The 23,255-nt window shown below is 40.3% G+C and overlaps 1 protein-coding gene across 1 annotated transcript; it reads right to left on the bottom strand.

Moving 5' to 3' along the window:
• Nucleotides 1–16,971: 16,971 nt before the first annotated feature.
• Nucleotides 16,972–22,642, bottom strand: LOC125919896 (eukaryotic translation initiation factor 4 gamma 1-like). Its single transcript, XM_049626708.1, is given in 7 exon segments — nucleotides 16,972–18,270; nucleotides 18,272–18,324; nucleotides 18,326–18,871; nucleotides 18,873–19,250; nucleotides 19,253–19,605; nucleotides 19,608–19,809; nucleotides 22,592–22,642. Coding segments are annotated over 7 exon segments (2,601 nt in total). The 3' UTR covers nucleotides 16,972–17,252.
• Between the last annotated feature and the right edge of the window lie 613 nt (nucleotides 22,643–23,255).

The raw sequence follows: 23,255 nt of genomic DNA on the forward strand, positions 1-23,255 counted from the left end.
GAAATATTTTGTCTGCTCATTCACTAGTACTGCACTCCCTTGACTGTAGCTTTGTAGTAAGTCTTGAAATCAGACAGTGTCAGTCCTCTCACTTGGTTCTTTTTCAATACTAGTGTATTGCATTAATTGATTTTTTAAAGTTGAACTAGCCTTATACACCTGGCATAAGTTCCATTTGATCATGGTGCATAATTCTCTTTTGCACCTTTTTTTTTTTTAGATTTGATTTGCTAGTATTTTGTTGAGGATTTTTGCATCTATATTCATTTTAGATACTAGCTAGTGGTTTTCTAGTAATGTCTTTGTCTGGTTTTGGTCTCAGGGTAATGTTGGCCTCATAGAATGAGTTAGGAAGTATTCCCTCTGCTCTATTCTCTGAAAAAGATTGTAGAGAATAGGTATTATTTCTCTCTTAAATGTTTGGTAGAATTCATAGTGAATCCATCTGGGCCTGGTGCTTTATATTCTGGAAGGTTATTATTGATGCAATTTCTTTAATAGATACAGGCTTATTCAAGTAGTATGTTTCTTGTGTGAATTTTGCCAGGTTGTGTCTTTCAAAGAATTGGCGCACTTTATCTAAGTTATCTGAGGGTATAGAGTTAGTTGTCCGTGGGAATTGTAATAATGTCCCTTGTTTCATTTCTGATATTAGCAATTTGTGCCTTTTCTTTTTTTCTTAGCCTGGTTAGTGGCTTATTAATTTTTTTTATCTTTATAAAGAATGAGCTTTTGATCTTATCAATTTTTCTATTGATTTCCTGTTTTCAATTTTATTGATTTCCACTCTAATTCTTATTATTTCCTTTCTTCTGCGTACTTTAGATTTAATTTGCTCTTCTTTTTCTAGTTTCCTAAGGTGGGAGCTTAGATGGTTGGTTTTAGATATTTCTTTTTTTTTTCTAACATGTATATTCAATGCTAAAATTTCCCTTTAAGCATTTGTGGCTTACACTGCATCCCACAAATTTGGTAAGCTGTGTTTCATTTTCATTTAGTGCAAAGTACTGTTTAATTTCTCTTGATATTTCTTTTTTGACCCACGTGTTATGTAGCAGTGTATTGTTTAATCTTCAAGTATTTTGGGATTGTCCAGCTGGCTTCCCATTAATGATTTCAAGTTTAATCCCACTGTAATCTGAGAGCACACATTGCATGATTTCTGTTTTTTTTAGTTAATTAATTAATTTTTAATTTATACTCAAGTTAGTTAGCATATAGTGCAATAATGTTTTTAGATTCCAGTGATTCATCTCCTATGTATAACACCCAGTGCTCATTGCACCAAGTGTCCTCCTTAATGCCTTTGCCCATTTAGCCCATCCCCCCACCCACAGCCCCTCCAGCAGCCCTCAGTTTGTTCTCCATATTTAAGAGTCTCTTATGTTTTGTCCCCCTCCGTTTTTATATTATTTTTGCTTCCCTTCCCTTATGTTCATCTGTTTTGTATCTTAAATTCCACGTATGAGTGAAGTCATATGATATTTTTCTTTTACTGACTTATTTCACTTAGCATAATACCCTCTAGTTCTATCCGTTTGTTGCAAATGGCAGGGTTTAATTCTTTTTGATTGCTGAGTAATACTCCATTGTAAATATAAACATCTTCTTTATCCATTCATCCCTCAATGGACATTTGGGCTCTTTCCATACTTTGGCTATAGACATTGTATGATTTCTATTTTAAATTTGTTAAGTTGTGTTATATGACCCAGATTGTGGTCTATATTAGTGAATGTTTCATGTGAACTTGAGAAGAATATGTATTCTGCTATTGTTGGTTGAAGTAGTCTATAGATGTCCATTTTATCTATTTGATTGATGGTGTTGTTGAGTTCAGGTATGTCTTTACTGATTTCCTGCCTGCCGGATCTGTCCATTTCTGATAGAGGGGGTTAAAGTCTACAATTATAATAATGGATTCATCTATTTCTCTTTGCAGTCTCATCAGTTTTTGCCTCACATATTTTGGCATTCTGTTGTTAGGTGCATATGCGTTAACAGTTGGTATGTCTTCTTGGAGAATTGATCATTTTATCATTATGTAATGTCCTTCTTTTCCCTGATAGCATTCTTTGCTCTGAAGTGTGCTATGTCTGAAATTAATATAGCTGCTCCTTTTTTTTTGAATAGTGTTACTATAGTATATCTTTCTTCCTTTATTTTAAATCTGTATGTGTTTTTATGTTTTAAGTGGGTTTCTTGCAGACAACATAGAGTTAGGTCTTGTTTTTTTATCTAATCTGGCAATCTCTGTCTTTTAATTGGTGCCTGTAGACCATTGACATTCAAAGTGATTGTTGATATAGTTGGATTATTTTCTACTATATTTGCTACTGTTTCCTATTTGTTGCCCTTGTTCTTTGTTTCTATTCTATTTTTGTTTTTTACTTTTTCTGCCTTTTATGGTTTTGATTTATGTGACTCTGTTTTCTCTCCTTTCTTAGCACATCTGTTACACCTTTTTTCCCTTAAGGCCTTCCTACTTGCCAGGCCCTGTTGTAATATACTTCTTTTTTAAAAATCCTTTTTAGTGGTTGCCCTAGAGTGGTTGCATATATACATTTGCAAATAAGCCGAGTCCACTTTCAGGCAACACTATACTGCTTCATGGGCAGTGCAAGTATTTTATAAAAATGAGATAATTCTAATTCCTCCCTCCTGTCTCTTGTATCATTGTGGTCATTCATTTCTCATGCATAAGCGTATATACATATAATCAGATATACTGTTGTTTTTTTTTTAAACAAACTGTTATGTTAGATCAGTGAAGAGTAAGAAAAAGTTTGGGTTTTGTCTTCACTTATCCTTCACCACTGCTCTTTATGTAGATCTGAGTTTCTGACCTGTCTTGTTTTCCTTCTCTCTAAAGGACTTCTTTTAATAGTTTTTACAAGACAGGTCTATTGGCAACAGATTCTTTACATTTTTGTTTGTTTGACAAAGTCTTTATTTCTCCTTCACTTTTGAAGGATAGTATTACAGGGTACAGAATTCTAGGTTGGTGGGTTTTTCTGCTCTCAATGCTTTAAATATTTCCCTCCATTCTCTTCTTGCTTACATGGTATCTGAAGGAAGTTGGATGTAATTCTTACTCTGTAGCACTTGATCAAAGTTTTTAATTAAGCATTTGTGTGTGTGTGTGTGTGTGTGTGTGTGTGTGTGTGATTATTTGATAAATATCCATCTTTCCTACTAAACTCAGCTGTGTAACTTGCAAGGTCCCTGACTGGCTTTGTTTACCACTGTGTCCTTAGTGCCTAATATGGCCTGGTACATTCATATAACCACAAACATGATGTTGTAAAAGATTTGCTGTAGTGCAGAGCACTTTAACCTAAGAATTTTACAAATAGGATTTGGGGATAGGTGATATCTATGTGTAGAATTTTGAGAATATATATCTGTGTGTTTTCCTGGGGATAGAATCTGTTGTTTTTCAGTTCATTAAAGGCTCTAGCACATAATGCCCTAGTTCTTACTTGCCTGCAGCTAAGTACATAATAACATTAGTACTGGAGTGCTGTTGATAATGCAAGATAGGAAGTTTGGTTTCCACATATTCTAAGAAAGCAACCTTAGTTAGATTCCAAGCATTTTTAAGAACAGAAGAAAACAAGACAGCATGTACCTCCATTTTGGAAAGCTCTAGCAATGTATGCAAACCCTTACTTACGGAATATTTTTCAGTTGTGTATTTATGATTTCCAGAAAGGAATCAGCTGAAGTATCAGCACATAAGCCCAAGAGGTTAGCAAATTACTTTATTTGCTGAAGGCATAAATAAATGTCTTCATTGCTTACAGGGAAAGGGAATGATTTCTTAGATTTTTTTTCTCAGAAGTTCAAAATGACTTGCTAATATTCTTAGCAAAATAATTTGCAAATACTGTCCCAATTACAGTTTGGCCATTAGCCCCCTACTAGTTTTTAATATGCTGTTTAACCTTCTGAAAGAAAAGATATTTTAACACGCTGGGAAGAAATGCCCAGGTAGAATATGTATGTAATGTGCTTTCTAGTTTGGCACAAAGGCATCTACTTTGATTTAGTCACATCATCTTCATATTTATATAGCATCTTCCTGTAGGATTCCTGACATGCTTCACAGTTATGATTGCCTGAATTCTTATAATGTTGCTTATAAACATTTTTAGATGGAGAAGCTGAGGCAGAGTTCCACAATTACATATGGAAATTACAAGTAGAATACTGAGTCAGTCTTTAATTCAACAAGATTGTATTTTCTTTCCAATTTTCTCTCCAGGTATATAATTACTTCAGCACATTTTATTAAGCCCTTGTAGAGTTCAAGCCACTGTATATTCAAAGATGAGACCTTATTCCTGATTGACAAAATATCTTGCCCAGACCTTTCCTAATCCCCTCTAGTCAGAATTCACCTCTTCCTTCTCCATAGTCCAAAGCACATTGAATTACTAGTGTATTGCCCTCTTTAATTTATCTTGAATTAGAGCAAAAATTGTGGTTGGTAACATGGTCAGTGTGCCAATTTTAATTAATCCTGTTGGTCTTTTTCATCATTGCCACCCAGGTATAACTACCATCAGTAGGATCATAGAAGATAGAAATAGTAGACCCGAAAATCACCTTAAAGATGATTTTGAGGCACATACTTTGATTTTATAGATAGGGGAACTGAGATTCAGTAAGACTAATTGACTTGCCCAAGATCACAGCATGGCAGAACGAACCAATGTCTTCTTTAAATATTAAGGATATTTTTATATGTGTATTTACGCACACACATACTGATGAAATTTGTCTGCAACAGCAGATGTGTTCATTCATATACTGTGAACTCTGGCTCTGCCTGGTGATGTTTGCCAATTTCCATGGTGCACATATTCTCATCATGGCTGATTTAATCTACCAAAAGTTTAACAACTGGCTCACAAAATTTCTGAAAATTTAATGATTGGATATCAGGTTGCTATGAACCAGCTCTAGCATTCCACTGGATGTGCCCCTGAAATCATGTATTTACAATTAAAACATTCGACCATTTTCTTACTCTTTCTAGTTATCCATTCAGAGACACTTTACCTTATTTTCTGATTAATATTTCTGTGAGGAAATAAATTATTCCTAACATGTCAGCTTTATTTTTTTTTTAAGTTTTTTTTTTTTAATGTTTATTTATTTTTCAGACAGAGAGAAACAGAGCATTGAACGGGGGGAGGGTTAGAGAGAGGGAGACACAGAATCCGAAACAGGCTCCAGGCTCTGAGCGGTCAGCACAGAGCCTGACGCAGGGCTCGAAATCGCGCCCACAAGATCATGACCTGAGCCGAAGTCGGACGCCCAACTGACTGAGCCACCCAGGTGCCCCCTCCCATGTCAGCTTTAATCTTCACTTTAAGGTGTTTTTGTTTTGTTTGTTTTGTTTTTAGGATTTAATAACTTGTTAATAAGTGTTTAAAACTACTTGAGGGTCTATTAAGAGAACTTTGGATGAATCCCTGAGTATCAGTTATCTATTGTTAGGTTACAAATCTCCCCAAATACTTATTAGCTTAAAACAACAACCCGGCGCGCCTAGGTAGCTTGGTTGGTTGAGTGTCCAACTTCGGCTCAGGTCGGGCTTTGCACTGATAATGTAGAGCCTGCTTCCGATTCTGTCTTCCTCTCTCTCTGCCCTTCCTCCACTCACACAAGCACGCTCTCTCAAATAAGTAAACATTAAAAAAATTTTTTTTAAAGAAATTAAAAAAAAAAACCCTATAGTTTACGGTTCTGGCTAAATCTTGTCTAGGTTGGGCTCACCTGATCCTGACGGGGTTTGTCCATGCATCTGAGGTTGTTAATGCGACCCATTAATTGGGTTGATGAGGCTGGCTGGTCTTAGCTGGTGTCACCCATATGTCCAGTGATAGAGTGGCTGTTGGCTGAAGCCATAAGGGGAACTTTGTGTTTCTCACTATCCAGTGAGTCAGACCTGGCCTGTTCACATGGCTTCAGGGTTTCAAGGGTATAGAGTGAAAACTACAAGGTCTCTTAAGGCCTAGTCTCCAAACTGGTACATGACTTCCACAAGTCCATCCCAGTTCAGGAAGTGGGGAAATAGACTCTACTTTTTGAAGGGAGAAACACCAAATAGTGTGGCCATTCCATTCCATTCCATTACTGATTTGTTTTAAGGTTTAAATCGTTACGTCCATGGGACAGAGATGAGTGTACATGGCATGGTTGGCCTTCAGTCAGAAATTGATTAGGGGGCCAGGGTGGCTCAGTCGGTTAAGCATCTGACTTCGGCTCAGGTTAAGCGTCTGATTTCAGCTTAGGTCGTGATCTCACGGTTCATGGGTTCAAGTCCCACACTGGGTTCTGTGTTGGCAGCTCAGAGCCTGGAACCTGCTTCAGATTCTGTGTCTCCTCTTCTCTCTCTCTCTGCCCCTCTCCCACTCGCACTCTGTCTCTCTCTCTCAAAAATAAACATTAAAAAAATTTATAATAAAAATTTTTAAAAAGAAATTGATTAGAGTTTTCTTTTCCAGTGTTTAAAAGAAATTAATAACCTTTACTTATAAACCATCTCTACTTGAATGATCACTCACTGATACACTCAACAACTAATAATTTCCTTATCAGTTTAATTCATATATTTTAACACTCTCTTCCGCACACACTAGGTGGCTAAGGGTTGGGTGGGGGCAGAACTAAACAATAAGGCAGTATTGTCTGCCTAACAATTGGAGACCAATATAAGACATTAAGTAATAAATTGATAAATTTTATACCATCATTCAGGTTCAGGAAAAGAAACAGTCACTGGAGAAGAGATTAGTTGGGGAAGATTGCTTCATAGAGAACCACTTTTTATTTATTTATTTATTTATTTAAAATTTAAATCCAAGTTGGTTAACATATATTGTAATAATGATTTCAGGAATAGAATTTAGTGATTGATTACTTACATATAACACCCAGTGCTTATCCCAACAAGTGCCTTCCTTAATACCCATCACCCATTTAGCCCATCCCTCCACCAAACACCCCATAAGCAACCCTCAGTTCTCTGTATTAAAAGTGTCTAATGGTTTGCTTCCCTCTCTGTTTTTATTTTACTTTTCCTTCTCTTCTCCTATGTTCATCTGTTTTGTTTCTTAAATTCCACATGAGTGAAATCATATGATGCCTTTCTCTGACTGACTTATTTTGCTTAGATAATACATTCTAGTTCTATCCACGTTGCTGCAAATGGCAAGATTTTTTCTTTTTGATCATCAAATAATATTCCATTGTGTGTAAATACCACATCTTCTTTATCCATTTGTCAGTTGATGAATATTTGGGCTCTTTCTATACTTTTGCTATTGTCAATAGTGTTGCTGTAAACATTAGGGTACATGTGCCCCTTCGAATCAGCACTCCTGTATTCTTTGGATAAATACCTAGTAGTGCAATTGGGTACTTTTATCTTTAATTTTTTGAGGAACCTCCGTACTGTTTTCCAGAGAGGCTGGAATGCAGTTTGCATTCTCACCAGCAGTGCAAAAGGGTTCCTCTTTCTCTGTATCCTCACCAACATCTATTGTTTCCTGAGTCATTAATTTTAGCCATTCTGACAGGTGTGAGGTGGTATCTCATTGTGGTTTTGATTTGTATTTCCCTGATGATGGGTGATGTTGAGCATCTTTTCATGGGTCTGTTACCATCTGAATGTCTTCTTTGGAAAAGTGTGTATTCATATATTTTGCCCATTTCTTCAGTGGATTATTTGCTTTTTGGATGTTGTTTGATAAGTTCTTTATAGATTTTTGGATACTAACCCTTTATCTGATATGTCATCTTCTCCTATTCCCTTGGTTGCCTTTTGGTTTTGCTGATTGTTTCCTTTGCTGTGCAGATTTTTATCTTGATGCTTTTATTTCCCTCGCCTCTGGAGCCATGTTAAGTAAGTAGTTGCTGTGGCTGAGGTCAAAAAGGTTGTTACCTGTTTTCTCCTCTACGATTTTGATGGCTTCCTGTCTTATGTTTAGGTCTTTCATCCATTTTGAGTTTAGTTTTGTGTATGGTGTAAGAAAGTGGTCCAGGTTCATTCTTCTGCATGTTGCTGTCCAGTTTTCTCAGCACCATCTACTGAAGAGACTGTCTTTATTCCGTTGGATATTCTTTCCTACTTTGTCAAAGATTAGTTGGCCATACGTTTGTGGGTCCATTTCCGGGTTCTCTATTCTCTTCCATTGATCTGAGTGTCTGTTTTTGTGCCAGTACCATACCATCTTGATGATTACAGCTTTGTAGTACAGCTTGAAGCCTGGCATTGTGATGCCTCCAGCTTTGGTTTTCTTTTTCAGGATTGCTTTGGCTATTTGGGATCTTTCTTGGTTCCATACAAATTTTAGGATTGTTTGTTCTAGTTCTGTGAAGAATGCTGGTGTTATTTTGATACAGATTGCATTGAATATGTAGATTGCTTTGGGTAGTATCGACATTTTTTTTTTTTTAATTTTTTTTTTCAACGTTTTTAATTTATTTTTGGGACAGAGAGAGACAGAGCATGAACGGGGGAGGGGCAGAGAGAGAGGGAGACACAGAATCGGAAGCAGGCTCCAGGCTCCGAGCCATCAGCCCAGAGCCTGACGCGGGGCTCGAACTCACGGACCGCGAGATCGTGACCTGGCTGAAGTCGGACGCTTAACCGACTGCGCCACCCAGGCGCCCCTGTATCGACATTTTAACATAGTTCTTTTTCCAAACCATGACCATGGAATATTTTTCCTTTTTTAACGTGTGTCTTCTTCAGTTTCTCTCATAAGCTTTCTATAGTTTTCAGCATATAGATTTTTCACCTCTTTGGTCAAGTTTATTCTTAGGTATTTTATGGTTTTGGTGCAATTGTAAATGGGATCGATTCCTTGATTTCTCTTTCTGCTGCTTCATTATTGGTGTATAGAAATACAACCAATTTCTGTACATTGATTTTATAACCTGAGACTTTGCTGAATTCATGTATCAGTTCTAGCAGTTTTTTGGTGGAGTCTTTTGGGTTTTCCACATAGAGTATAATGTCGTCTGTAAAGAGTGAAAGTTTGACTTCCTCCTTGCTGGTTTGGATGCCTTTTATTTCTTTTTGTTGTCTGATTGCTGAGGCTAGGACTTCCAACACTATGTTGAATAACAGTGGTAAGAGTGGAACAATGAGCAAGTTTTTATTAATCACTCTTTTTCCCTTTTATCTTTGTTCTAATTCTAGTTGCTGAAATGTAATGTTCATTGAATCAGATAATAAAAAAAATAAAGCTTGGACTTTTAATTTTTTTCACTTCTACTTATTTCATTTTATTGTAATTTATAAAAGTGTTAGACCACAAGAGATTAAGGAACTGTCCCTTCAGCAGAAGATTTGACAACTCCTATTTTATAGTATATTTTCCAGACAATTATTCAGCTTTGGCTTGAACCCTTCTAGTAACTAGGAGCTCATTACCTTTCTAGGAAGCTAATTCATTATTGGACTGTTCTGATTATTAGAAAATGTTTTCTTAGACTGAGTAGAAATCAACCTTCCTATGATTTGTAATCCTAAGACTTGATCCTGCCCCTGGAACTATACAACATAAATTTACTCTCTTTTAATGTATGACAGATCTTTGGGTATTCAAAAACACTTGTCATATCCCTCTTTAGTTTTCTTTAAGCCTCACTTTTTCTGATTATCCATATGACAGTTTCCAGAACCTCCTTGTCCTGATTGCCCTTTTCTGGACATACTCTTTTAATAATGTCTTTCTTAAGATGTATTACCCAGAACTAAATGGATCATAAATTTCTTGTTCTGGACAATAAATATACTTCTGCTAATGGTGCCAATAATGCAGTAAGTTTTTTTAGCAGTCCTGTCACTCTGTTGATTCACAATGAGTCATAATTTCTTAAGAGGGAATCAGAACTTCAAAATAGTCTCCATATTCAGCTGATTCCTTGTGTAAATACACTGGTCTGCCTTTTTTGATTCCTTTTAGGGAGGAAAGAAAAAAGTTAATTTTCATTTCTAACCTCACTGATTTTTAATTTTTCCATTTAAATATTAGCAACATGGCTGGTAACGTAACAGCAGATTTTAAGCAGGGGTGCTATATTTAGAAACATCATTGTGGGTAAAGGGTGGAGGGTAGCAGATGAACTGGAACAGGAGGGAGATGAAATGTTGGACGAACTGTTCAGTGACTGATATAGAAACTCAGATGACAAATGACAATGGCCTTAGTTAGAGAAGAAACAAAGAAGATGTAGAGAAGGGAACAGAACCCAGAGATATGTGAGTAATAAAAATTAATAGGACTTGATAACTAATTTATATGGAAATGACAGAGAGTAATGAGTGAGGAAGGGGAAATGGCAGCTCCTGACATTTAGAAGCTGGCCTGGCATTTACAGGTAAGCCATGTTATTTCCTGTCGGGCGTAAGAACTTCACAGAATACTATTCGATGAGATTATTTTGAGGCCATAATAACATGAGACAAAACAGGTCCACTCCATGCTTTTGTCTAAGTGTAGACAAAAGCAGTCACTGTGCCATCTACAAAATTCCAAACACCCGCTTCTTTTGACTGAAATGAGTGTTGGTACTTTTTACCAATTATAGCATTGTCCTTGCTCTGGGCTCTCCTTCCTGTACAGAAGACGTGTTGAGATCACTATCATAAAATTTCCCCTTTCTGACAGCATCCAATCTAGAATGGACCACTGCTTCCTTAGACTCTTTCTCAAATTACTCAAATAGCAAATCCTATAATGGGTTTTTTTGATGCTCTTATACTGAGTTCTATGGTTCCCTATGCTGTGCATTCTTTACTGCAAATGAGCCATAAACTCACCTCATTCAACTAGAGATGGGTTCCTGGCTGTCTCCAGCTGAAGGTCATTAAGAATAATTCAAGAGTTTCTTGCTTGGACAATAGGTATAGAAATAAAGTATACTTTATTTAGTATAGAAGTAAAGAATACTAGATGAGAGGAAGGTAATGTCTTCAATTTTTAACAGCTTATCTTTGAAATAATAGTGGTTTAATCTCAGTGGGGATATCTAGGAGGGTTTTGGTTGGATATATGGCTCTGGGGCTTAAGAAAGATGTCTTTTTAAAAAAATATATTTTTCTTTTTTTTTTTTTTTTTAAGTTTACCTATTTATTTTGAGGGGGTAGGTGTGAGTGGGGAAGCGGAAGAGAGATTGGAGAGAGAGAATCCCAAGCAGGCTCCACACTATCAGCGCAGACCCCGACTCAGGGCTCAGTCTCACAAACTGTGAGATCATGACTTGAGCCGAAATCAACAATTGGATGCTTAAATGACTGAGTGAGCCACCCAGGCTCATCTTAAAGGTTTTATTAATTATTATTATTATTTTAATGTTTATTCACTTTTGAGAGAGAGAGAGAGAGAGAGAGAGAGAGCACAAGTGGGGGAGGGGCATAGAGAGAGGGAGACATAGAATCTGAAGCAGGCTCCAGGCTCTGACCTGTCAGCACAGAGCCCAACGTGGGGCTTGAACTCACAAATCGTGAGATCATGACCTGAGCTGAAGTCAAGATGCTTAACCAACTAAGCCACTTAGGCACCCCCAAGATTTTATTTTTAAATAATCTCTACACCCAGTGTGGGGCTTGAACTCACAACACTGAGATCGAGAGTCGCATGCTCTAATGACTGAGCCAGCCAGGTACCCCTAAGTGAGATGTCTGTGCTGAATGTATCTATTTCTCATCTCTACCCATACATAAGTATACTCAGAAATATATATTTGAGAGCCATTGTTTATATAACAATTGAAGCTGTGGGGTTAGCTAAGGTCAGCAGGGAGGGAGAAAATGAAAAGAGAAAAGCCTGAGGACTGAACCCTGAGGAACACCTATATTTATGAGGTGAGCAGAAAATGAGGTGCCCAGAAAGACTCTTGGGGGAAGCTGCCATTAAGAAGAGAATCAGAAGTAGAAAAAGACCAGAAGTTAGAGAAGGAGAGAGTTTTAAGAAGACCAATGAGATTAGTTCTATATGCTGCTAAGAAGACAAGTGAAATAAGGAGCCCTTCAAGCCATCTGACATGTTCCATTATTTTTCTGAGCACCTCTTTACTTTCTGGCACAATAAGATGTCTCACGTTCCTCTTATTCTTCCCTACCCTAACCCTAGCATCAGCCATTTGTCTAAGAATTCCTGTTTCCTTTGAGTGGAAAATGGTATTTAGAAACCATGATCTGGGATATTATTCCTTCTAAGAAGCTTGTCTGTGAAGGCCAATGGCTATATGGTGGTCACATGGGGGAATGGAAGGATGGAGAGAGGGGGAAACTTGGCTTAAGTAAAGATGAGCAAACCAGAGATCTGATTATCAGACCTGAAGCTTAAGGTCAGAAGCAAGATAAGGATGATTTGACCTTGAGTCCCGGAGTGGCATATAGAACTCCAAAGGTTAGGATTCATTTTAGGAATCTGCGTGGAGCTCTGCCTTTCAACATGCATTAAGAGAGGCCATCTGCCAGGGTTGCACACCAAAACAAAGCTTGAAGCCACCTGTGAAATATTTGGGTTATCTCCTGTGCCAACCATTTTTCCTGGCATGTGGGCTTTAGTGGTGCAATTGTAACTCTCTAATTATTAAGGTGATAATTATGTTTATTGACTTTAAATATTCTTTATCATTAAGAAAAGAATTGGACATTGGTATAAACATCTCTGGTTTTGTTGACCAAGTATTCCACCTCTCTTTCTTCCAGAAAATATCTATTTTCTTACCACAAACATAGGGAATCCCAACTCTTGGCTGAAGTTTTTGGACTAAAGATGAGTAACCACATCAAGTAGGGCTGATCAAAATACTGTGTTTTGGTCCTGAGTGAGCAGGTGACCTGAACCAGGTCAATGAGAGTCTTTTCTTGGGGGTTGAAAAACTGATGCTGGGAAAGAGGCTTACTCCCCCTGTCAGACAGAGAGGTGGAGCATCAGTTTGTTTGTGGTAAAATTCCCAGGAAGAAGCCAGTGTAAGAGAAACAGAGATGCGAGATGCCACTCCGAGTGGCATTTGAATCTCTCTGATCCCTTGTCTGTGAGGCCCAGGTGCACTCTTGCCATCTCAGAACTGGAGGAGCCTGCTAACACAGATTCCTTTTTGCCTAAGCTAGTTTTGACTCGAGTTTCAGTCACTTTTCACCAAAAGAGAGAGACCTCACTCATACAATGACTTCAAATAAGTCTCATTTGAATTTGTATTGTCAGAAGCTTATGACTTCATTGATACTGTCAAGAGTTAACTTCACCCCCCCCCTTTTTTTAACCTGAAGTATATTAACATACAGTGTTATATTAGTGTCAGGTGTACAATATAATGATTCAACAATTCTGTACATTTCTTAGTACTCATCAAAAGTAAGTGTACTCTTGATCTCCTTTATCTATTTTACTCCTCCCCCCACCCACCTCCCCTCTGGCAACCACCAATTTGTTCTCTGTATTTAAGAGTATGTTTTTAGTTTGTCTTTTTTTAATTTGTTTTGTCTCTTACATTCCACATATGAGTGAAATCATATGGTATGTTTCTTTTTCTGTATGACTTATTTCACTTAGCAGTATACCCTCTAGGTCCATCTTTGTTGTTACAAATGGCAAGAGCTCATTCTTTTTTATGGCTGAGTAATATTCCACTATTATATATAGGTGTGTGTATATCTATATCTATATCTATATCTATATCTATATCTATACTTATCTATCTTTATCCATTCATCTTTTTCCACATCTTTATTCACTTATCTATCGATGGATACTTGGGTTGCTTCCATATCTTGCCATATCTTGGCTATTGTAAATAATGCTGCAGTAAACATAGGGGTACATATATCTTTTCAAATTAGTGTTTTTGTTTTCCTTGAATAAATACCCAGTAGTAGAATTACTGGATCATAGGGTAGTTCTATTTTTAACTTTTTGAGGAAACTCCATACTGTTTCCCACAGTGGCTGCACCAATTTGTATTCCCATCAAAGTGCATGAGGGTTCCTTTTTCTCTACATCCTTGTCAACACTTGTTGTTTCTTCTATTTTTGATTTTAGCCATTCTGACATGTGTGAGGTGATATCTCATTGTGGTTTTGATTTGCATTTTCCTGATGATGAGTGATGTTGAGCATCTTTTCAAGCATCTGTTGGCCATCTGTAGGTCTTCTTTGGAAAAATGTCTGTTCAGGTCCTCTGCCCATTTTTAAATTGTATCTTTTTTTTTTTTTTTTGGTGTTCAGTTATATAAGTTCTTTATATATTTTGGATATTAACCTATTAATGGATATGTCATTTGCAAATACCTTCTTTATTCAGTAGGTTTTCTTTTTGTTTTGTTGATGGTTTCCTTTGCTGTGCAAAAGCCTTTTGTTTTGGTGTAGTCCAAAAAACTTAGTTTTGCTTTTGTTTCCCTTGCCTGAGGAGACTTATCTAGAAAAATGTTTCTATGGCTGATATCAAATAAATTATTGCCTATGTTTTCTTCTGGGATTTTTATGATTTCAGGTCTCACATTGAGGTCTTTAATCCTTTATCCTTTATCATTTAAAATGAAGTTAACTTCATTCTGACAAGGATTTCAAACAACCCACTCAAATAGTAAGAAATAAAGTAACCACAAATGGCTATTGCGTTTTTCCTAATAAAAGCAGCAGTTGGGGGGCATCTGGGTGGCTCAGTCCATTAAGCATCCAACTTTGACTTTGGCTCAGGTCATGAGCTCACAATAGGGAGTTTGAGCCCTGCTGAGAGTGCAGAGCCTGCTTGGGATTCTTTCTCTTTCCGTCTCTCTCTGCCCCTCCCGTACTTGTGCATCCCAGAAGTTGTTCAAAATGATTTTTTTTCCTACTTATGCCTAATAGTAGAACCTCTATCCCAGGTGGTCTCCCAAGGATCTTTTTCTTATTAACAACCTTAATTTAAATTGTATTTTCTATTCTTTACTTTCTGCACTTTATTGCACTGATTGTATATTATCTTGTTTCTTTGTTAAATCTCCCATTAAAAAAATTTTTTTTAACATTTATTATTGAGAGAGACACACAGAGCATGAGCAGGGGAGGGGCCAAGAGATGGAGAGACACAGAATCTGAAGCAGGCTCTGGGTTCTGTCAGCACAGAGCCCGACGCTGGGCTCAAACCCACAAACTGCGAGATGATGACCTGAGCCGAAGTTGGACGCTTAACCGACTGAGCCACCCAGGTGCCCCTAAATCTCCCATTTCTAAAACAACAAGAAATAAATGATTTGTAAGAGAAAGTATGTATACTTTCTTATCTTTCACCCCTTTAGTTACAACCTACCAAGTGCTTACTCAGACTTACACTTTCCATAACTGAAGAGTTATTTTGACAGGTTTTACTATCTACTCTTTAGCTTTTCTAGTCCGTAAGGATAAGTAGAAGCCTTAATCCTTATGTTTACCAAGGCATTTGCAGAATTCAAGGACAGCTATCCAAGTTGGCTAATGGCTTTGTACTTTAAAAAGAATCTGGTTAGGGTTCAGTGCTTATAATCACTCAATGCATTCAATGCATTGTTAGTCATTGCATTCCATAGTTTTTCTTTGCCAGCCCCTCCTTACAGAATTATCCTCTAGTTTTCTTCTGGGGATTGACCTTTCCCCCACTTTGAGTCTATGAGATCTCAGTGCACTCTCATCCCTGTATCAGAGCCCAAGATCAAGATCCTTGAGCCATGACCCAGGCCCAAGACAATCTGCACATGTGTTCCGGAGGTAAGTACTTCACCTAACCCAGTACAGTCCGAACACGTTTCGGGATATTTGTTAACGCTACCAGCAGATATATTTTTCTTCTCCCTTGAATATGAACTTAAGGGTCTGTGAGGCTGGGATTTCTGCAGCCATCTCATAAGCATGAAGGGATTCTCTGTCTGAGGATGGAGCCAGCCTGAAAGACACGGAGCTGAAAGAGAAAGAGGAACCCACGCCTAATTACTTCAACCAAAAATTAACTTTGTGCTCAAGCCCATTTGAATGAATCTTTCTGTTACTTATAACCAAAAGAATCTTTTTTTTTTCAAAAAGCTTATTTATTTATCTTGACAGAGAGAGAGAATGAGTTGAGGACAGGCAGAGAGAGAGGAAGAGAGAGACAGAGAGAGAGAGAGAGAGAGAGAGAGAGAGGAATCCCAAGGGGGCTTCTGATCATTACAGGGCTCAGTCTCACAAACTCTGAGATCAGGGGCTGAGCTGAAATCAGGAGTCAGACACTTAATCCTACAGGAGAAAACAGGCAGCAACCTCTTTGACCTTGGCCACAGCAACTTCTTGCTTGACATATCTGTGGAGGCAAGGGAAATAAAAGCAAAAATGAACTATTGGGACCTCATCGAGGTAAAAAGCTTCTCAAAAATAATATAAAAACAGGGAGGGGGACAAAACATAAGAGACTCTTAAATATGGAGAACAAAAAGAGGGTTACTGGAAAGGTTGTGGGGGGATGGGCTAAGTGGGTAAGGGGCATTAAGGAATCTACTCCTGAAATCATTGTTGTACCATATGCTAACTAACTAGGATGTAAATTAAAAAAAAATAAATTAAAAAATGGTTAAAAAAAAAGAAACATAAAAAAAAGATAAAAAGCTTCTGAACAGCAAAGGAAACATTCAACAAAGCTAAAAGGCACCTGATAGAATGGGAGAAGATATTTGCAAATGACATATTGGTTGGTATCCAAAATCTGTAAAGAACTTACCAAACTGAACACCCAAAAAACAAATAATGTACTGAAGAAATGGGCAAAAGACATGAATACACACTTTTCCAAAGACATCCAGATGGTAACAGACCCATGAAAAGATTCTCAACATCACTCATCATCAGGGAAATACAAATCAAAACCACAATGAGATATCACCTCACACCTGTCAGAATGGCTAAAATTAACAACTCAGGAAACAACAGATGTTTGTGAGGATACAGAGAAAGAGGAACCCTTTTTAACTGCTGTTGGGAATGCAAACTGGTGTAACCTCTCTGGAAAACAGTATGGAGGCTCCTCAAAAAACTTAAAAAAATTACCCTATGACCCAGCAATTGCACTACTAGGTAATTATCCACAGGATACAAAAATGCTGATTTGAAGGGGCACATGTACCCCAATGTTTATAGCAATGTCATCAACAAGAGCCAAATTATGGAAAGTCCGGGCGGCTGGCCGGGCCATCCGAGTGTCCATGGGGCTCCAAGTCCCCGGCCCCACCCGCCCTCAGTTGTGGTCAGACTCCTCCTCCTCCGCTTCACGAAGCCACTTGAAGAAGGCTGTGACAGATTTAAGGGCTACACCCTTGCCCTGTTGCTCAGCAGGGTCCTTGCTACTCTCCCAGCTATAGAAGGCCTCCTCTTCCACCATGTCCTCATCATACAGCGCATCAAAGAACATCCGAAGCAGGCTGGCGGGCTGTTCTAAGGTCACTACAAGGGCCTGGAGGGTGTAGATCGCCTGCAACTCCTGTTCATCACATAAGTATTTCTGTAGCAGTTTCGCTCAAGCTTTCAGCACCGCCACATCCACTCGGAGGGGCATCTCAAAGAGAATTGCAGAATAGCAGACAGCTGTCATGAGGGCAAGAACCAGTGTGTTGGATGCTACCTGCTGCTGACTCAGGTTGGCCTCTATCCAGTCAAACACCCGCTGGTTACTGCTGCCCTCCTTCAGCAGCTTCTCCAGCTGTCTGCTCAGCTCCCCAGAAGAGAGCATCCTCTGGCCAGGGGCTTCAGACTCCTCGCCCAAGGTGTACTCCACCTTCTGTTCAGCGACGAATGCCCTGACGTCCTGGCCTTCAGGTAGAAATTCTTTCCAGCTGAGTCCAGCTTCTCGCCCCAGCATCCCCACCTTTTTGGGACCCATGCTTTTACACAGAAGCCCCCGGATGTCCAGCAACAGAGAAACAGCTTTGCCCAGGGGTCTCAGAGGTTTTGTAATCTCCCTGAACAGCTCCCCCATAGGTCCTTCACCTTCCTGCAGAATGGGCATCACGAGTTCTGCTCCTAGAGCCACACATGGGGGTGGGGGGGTGTCAATTTCCATGTCTTCAGCCAATTCTAGGATTTCATACAAACCTTGGTAGTACTGAATAGTGGAGAGGTGCCCGGCAAAGAGCAGCTGGTGCAGCAGCCGCCCCATATGCCCACGAGCGATGGTGCTGCGCTCCAGTGTCGACTGGATGCCGTGCGGCACAAAGGTGAAGAGCAGGGAGGGTGAGGCCAGCTCCTGTACGCACTGCCTCCTTCATGTCATTGAGATGGAAATATTCTTCAATAATGGCCTTGGATTTCTTTTTCCAGCTCTTCCTCAGAGAGCGCAGTCTTTGGGGGGCTCGCCGGGGGCAGGGTGGCTTCTTGCTTCACAGCATCCCGCCCACAGTCCCCATCCTCCGTGAGGCTAGCTGCCTTGCGCGGTGCCTCAGGCTGGGAGGGCCGCTCTCTACTCCGCTCTTCCTCTTCCTGGCTGAAGCTCCGCTTGGTGGCAGGTGTCCGAGAGCGATCGAGCCGGTCTCCACGCTCACTTCCCCGTTCACTCCGCTCTAGGCGGTCTCCCCGGTCCCCAGCTTTCTCCCCTCTTTCCCGGCTCAAGCTACTCCTCTGTACCACACGTCTGCTATCTGTGTTTTCTGTAGGTACTGCTTGTTGAAGGGCTGAGAAGCCGTTCAAGGTACTAGTAGCTGGACGAGCAGCTGCTGGTGCTGCGTCAGAGGGCTTGGCTCCTGAGCCTCCACTGCTGCCCTTGCCGCAGCTCGATCGCCCGCCAGGTGCAAAGAGCTGGTTGTGAGAATCAATGGAGCCGGGCTTCGTGATCTTGGTGAGCCGTGAGGTGTCAGTAGGTGTCAGCAAGGCTGCCCTTGCCGATGGGGACTGTGTTCCAGCCACCATCATCCACAAGTGGGAGGCCTCGGCTAATGGGTGGGCCTGGAGGGCCACCCCGTCGCTTGTCGCTGCCCTTGGCCATTAGCTGCTGCACTTTTACGTGTTCCCAGTGCTCCTCCATCTCAGCCTCTTTGTGGATCTGGTCAGTGGTCTTGGGACCCTGGTCCCCACGGCGTGGCACCCGATTGCTCCGTCGCAGATCCAGCACGTCTTGCAGCATAGAGCGGATTCGGGATGAAGTCTTCTTTTCCTTAATGATTTTTTCCGTCTGGTTGAAATACTGATCCATTCGGGGCTTGGCTTTTTCAAAGTCCAGATCTTTGCCAATGGTAGTCCAGATCTTTGCCAACGACAAAGGCATTCAAGAGACTCTTCATCATGGTTCTTAAGTAGTTTAACCACACAGCCATGCGTTATTGCCTCCGTTAACATCTTCAGCTTAAACGACTCCCCAATAAACTTGATATTCCCTAACGAGCGCCACCAGGCTATGTCTCGAGCCTCTTCCAACTCTTCCTTCAGGCGTCCTCGTTCTTCTGCCGTAGCAGCTTCATCCATTTCTTTTTGCTTCTTCTCAAAAACCTCATCATCATCTTTGTCTTTCTCAAACTCCTTCTGACATGGATTCAACAATAGTTTTCGGAAGTTCACAGTCACTGTTGGCTTTTCTGTAGTGGGCACTTTCAGCACCATAGGCAGCGGCACATGTTGGCAAAGGCCACAGAGAAGCTGGGCTCTGAAATGGCCTTGTCGAAGATGAGGTCCATGAACCCTTTGAGGCGTTCCTCAGTGTCGATGGCCCACTGTGTCACCTGCTTCATCAGCTGCTGGAACATCTGGGGTGTCAGCTTATTCAGTATGGAGCACACCCTGCGGAACAGGTCCTGGGTTTTGCTGGTCTACCTACTTCCATTCTAGGCCTTTCTTACCCTTCTCCAGACCACAGCCAGAGGGCTCCTTTCACATTTCAAATCTCCTATTACTCCTGTGGTTAAAACACTTTGCTGTATGTATTATACTTTAAAAAAATAGTAAGTTTGATGTATATTATACAAATAACACAATGCACATCAGCATCCTCTTCCCCTCGATCCTTATCAGCAGCCGTCCGCTTGCTGCTGGGTTTTTTAAAGTTTTTATTTATTTATTGGAGAGAGAGAGAGAGATTGAGAGAGAGAGAGCGCAAGCGGGGGAGGGGTGAGAAAAGGGGGACAGAGGATTTGAAGCAGGCACTGCACAGAGAGCAGAAAGCCTGATGTGGGGCTCAAACTCATGAACCATGAGATCGTGACCCGAGCTGAAGATAGATGCTTAACTGACTGAGCCACCCAGGCGTCCCTTTTTAAAGATTTTTAAAATATTTTTTATTTATTTTGAGAGAGAGAGCGAGTATAAGCGACCATGAGTGGGGAAGGGGCAGAGAGGGGAGAATATCTCAATCTGGCTCTGTGATGACAGCACAAACTGTGAGATCATGACCTGAGCTGAAATCAAGACTAGGATGCTTAACTGACTGAGCCACCCAAGCACCACACTCCTATTACAATCTAACTTGGATCAGTGAATGGGAAAAAAATCTCTGCTCCACAGAGTCATTCACAGAACCCAGGCTCCTGCCAAGCTGTGGCTCCACCATCCTCTGGGGCCTCAAATCCTCTACTGGATCCTGTGTATCTAATGGCAGGCCAGGGAGAAGAGTGAGTGTGGAGAAGAGAGGCTTGTGTGCCAGGTTTTAGTCAGCCCCCAAAGAGGGGGCTTCTGCCACATTCCATTGGCCACAACTCAGTTCTCTGCCAGCCCATCCTACCAACTGCAAGAGAGCAGAGATCTGTGATCTAGTGGCATGTCCTGGAAGAGGAGAAACTTGAACATCGATAAGAACTAGCTTTCTCTGCGCCACCCTCTGAGCCCCAAGTTTTCTTCTGAACAGAAAAATTAGTAATTGCTATTTGCCAGCACTTTATGACGATTGAATGAGGCGACAGGTGTGGACATACTTGGTGAAGTGCTAATCAAATGCTAGTTATGAATACTCCTGGGTAATTTTGTCCCTTTACCTCTGCATTTCATTTGTGAAATGTGTAGATTGATATGCTTTCTAAGAATCCTTCCCAACCCCGAGATGCTTAGATTCTGTAGTTCTTTTAAACTTTCATCAAGCAGATGCCTCTCTGACTTTGCATTGGTGCCTTAGGATTCTACACATGATTCTATAACCCAGTCCCCCCGCCCCCAAACCCTCCTTCACTGCTGTAATATTGCCCCTGTTCTTTCAGAGTCGTAACCTCATTCTCACCCCATGTTAATTCTGTTCGTTCTAACTGGATAAAAGATCATTTTTTGCCTTCCTGTTACATCAGCCAGTTCCAGCCTGCTAGATTTCTTAATTTCGGAAGAAACTTGTAGATGTGGGGAAGAGAACCTAAGAAAGCATTCACCAGATTTGAAATATTCAAAACACACATGATTACTTTAATCCTGTCTTGAAAGATCCTATGTAATAGTCATTTGGTTCAATCTAATTCCTTTGTCTGTGGTTGCCTTAGTTCTCTTAGCCCAGTGCCCCAGCTTTTTTGCTCCGGCTAAATTCCTTTTGCACAATTCCTGGGGGATGTCAGCGAGGGGAGGTCTGAATTCTCCTTTTTTAAAGGCTGATGAGGGGCTGATATGCCCCTCAGGAGTATTCTGGCTTCTAGGTCAGTCACATAAAGCAGAGGTAACTGGTCTACCTACTTCCATTCTAGGCCTTTCTTACCCTTCTCCAGACCACAGCCAGAGGGCTCCTTTCACATTTCAAATCTCCTATTACTCCTGTGGTTAAAACACTTTGCTGTATGTATTATACTTTAAAAAAATAGTAAGTTTGATGTATATTATACAAATAACACAATGCACAGATGTTCAGTACAGTTTGAGGAGTTTTGATAACTGAATATGCCTGTGTGAAATCACCACCCCAAATAAGATATAAACATTTCTTTCTTTCTCTTTTTTCATTTCTTTTTGCCTCAGAAAGTTCCCTTGCCCCCCTTTTTCCAGTCATTGGCCCCCTGCCTAGCCTCCACTCCCAGAGGCAACCACTTTCTGATTTTCATCACCACAGATTAGTTTTGCCTGGTTTTGGATTTGATATAAATATAATCACACGGTATGGACTGTTGTGCCTATTTTTACTCAATGTAAGTTTTTTGAGAGTGTCCCATGTTGTTGTGTGTTCATTCCTTTAAATTAAGTATGAGTATATTCCACAGTTTATCCATTCTCTTGTTGATGGACATTTGGGTTGTTTTCAGTTTTAGGCTATTTTAAGGCTTCTATGAATATCTAAGTCCTCTGAGGATGTGAGTTTTCATTTCTCTTGGGTAAATACCTAAGAGTGGAATTGTCACCAAGTAACATGGGGTTCAGCAATCTAAAGATCCATTTAGGATGAAGACCCAAACCCTGCGTGGCCCTGATCACCTCTCTGCATGCACCCCCTTCTGCGTGCACCCCCTTCTCACTGAGCTTTGGTCCCTCTGTCCATGCTCTTCCCTCTGCCAGAAACACACTTCCTTCCCACAGCTGCCTATCTTCCAATCGAGTCATTCTTGTCATAGACATTCACAGCTCTTTGTCTGTGATGCCCCAGAACTTACCAAGCCTGAAGTTTTATGTTTCTGGGCACAATCATTTGTTTACTGTTTGCCTCTCACTCAGCAGCAAGCTCCATGAGGGCAAGTTATCTCCCATTTTACTCACACAATGCCCCGCCTAGTTTCTAGCCTGTACTGAGCATCCAGTACTCATTGGTGGGTGAATGAATCATGGCCATTCTGTACCCACCACAGATTCTGTTCTCCACTTTGGTAAAAACCCTTTTGGTCAGCCAGAGAAGGAACTGTGCCCTCATGAGGGATTTTCCAACAGTCTGGACTCAATGAGAGGGGGAAACACCCAGGCAATCAGTTGTGTTCAGGCTGCCTGACTCCCAGGAAAGAGAAAAGCTTGAATTTCAATCTTACTAGATGTTGTCCTAAGCAGACCATTATCAAAACAAAATTCCTGCTTAAAGGGGCTTCTGATCCAAATAAGATAACAAGGCAACACAGTTAGCAAATACGCTGCCTCGAACTAGACCAAAGGGGACTTGCTCCTGGTTTTGTTTCCCCTAGATTTTCTTTTTGAGCACCATGTCCTGGGGGCATTCTCAAGATGGCACTGGTTTTCTTGGAAGGCAGAATTTTTTCTTGGTAGACAGGAAAATGAAGTTATTCCAGAAAATATTAGAGGACAAAGAACTAGGCGATGAAATTTACTTCTACATTGAAAAGCACCCCTGTGAGGTATTTTTAACGTTTGACTT

Source organism: Panthera uncia, chromosome B4, assembly GCF_023721935.1.
Source record: "Panthera uncia isolate 11264 chromosome B4, Puncia_PCG_1.0, whole genome shotgun sequence".
Classification (NCBI taxonomy): Eukaryota; Metazoa; Chordata; class Mammalia; order Carnivora; family Felidae; genus Panthera; species Panthera uncia.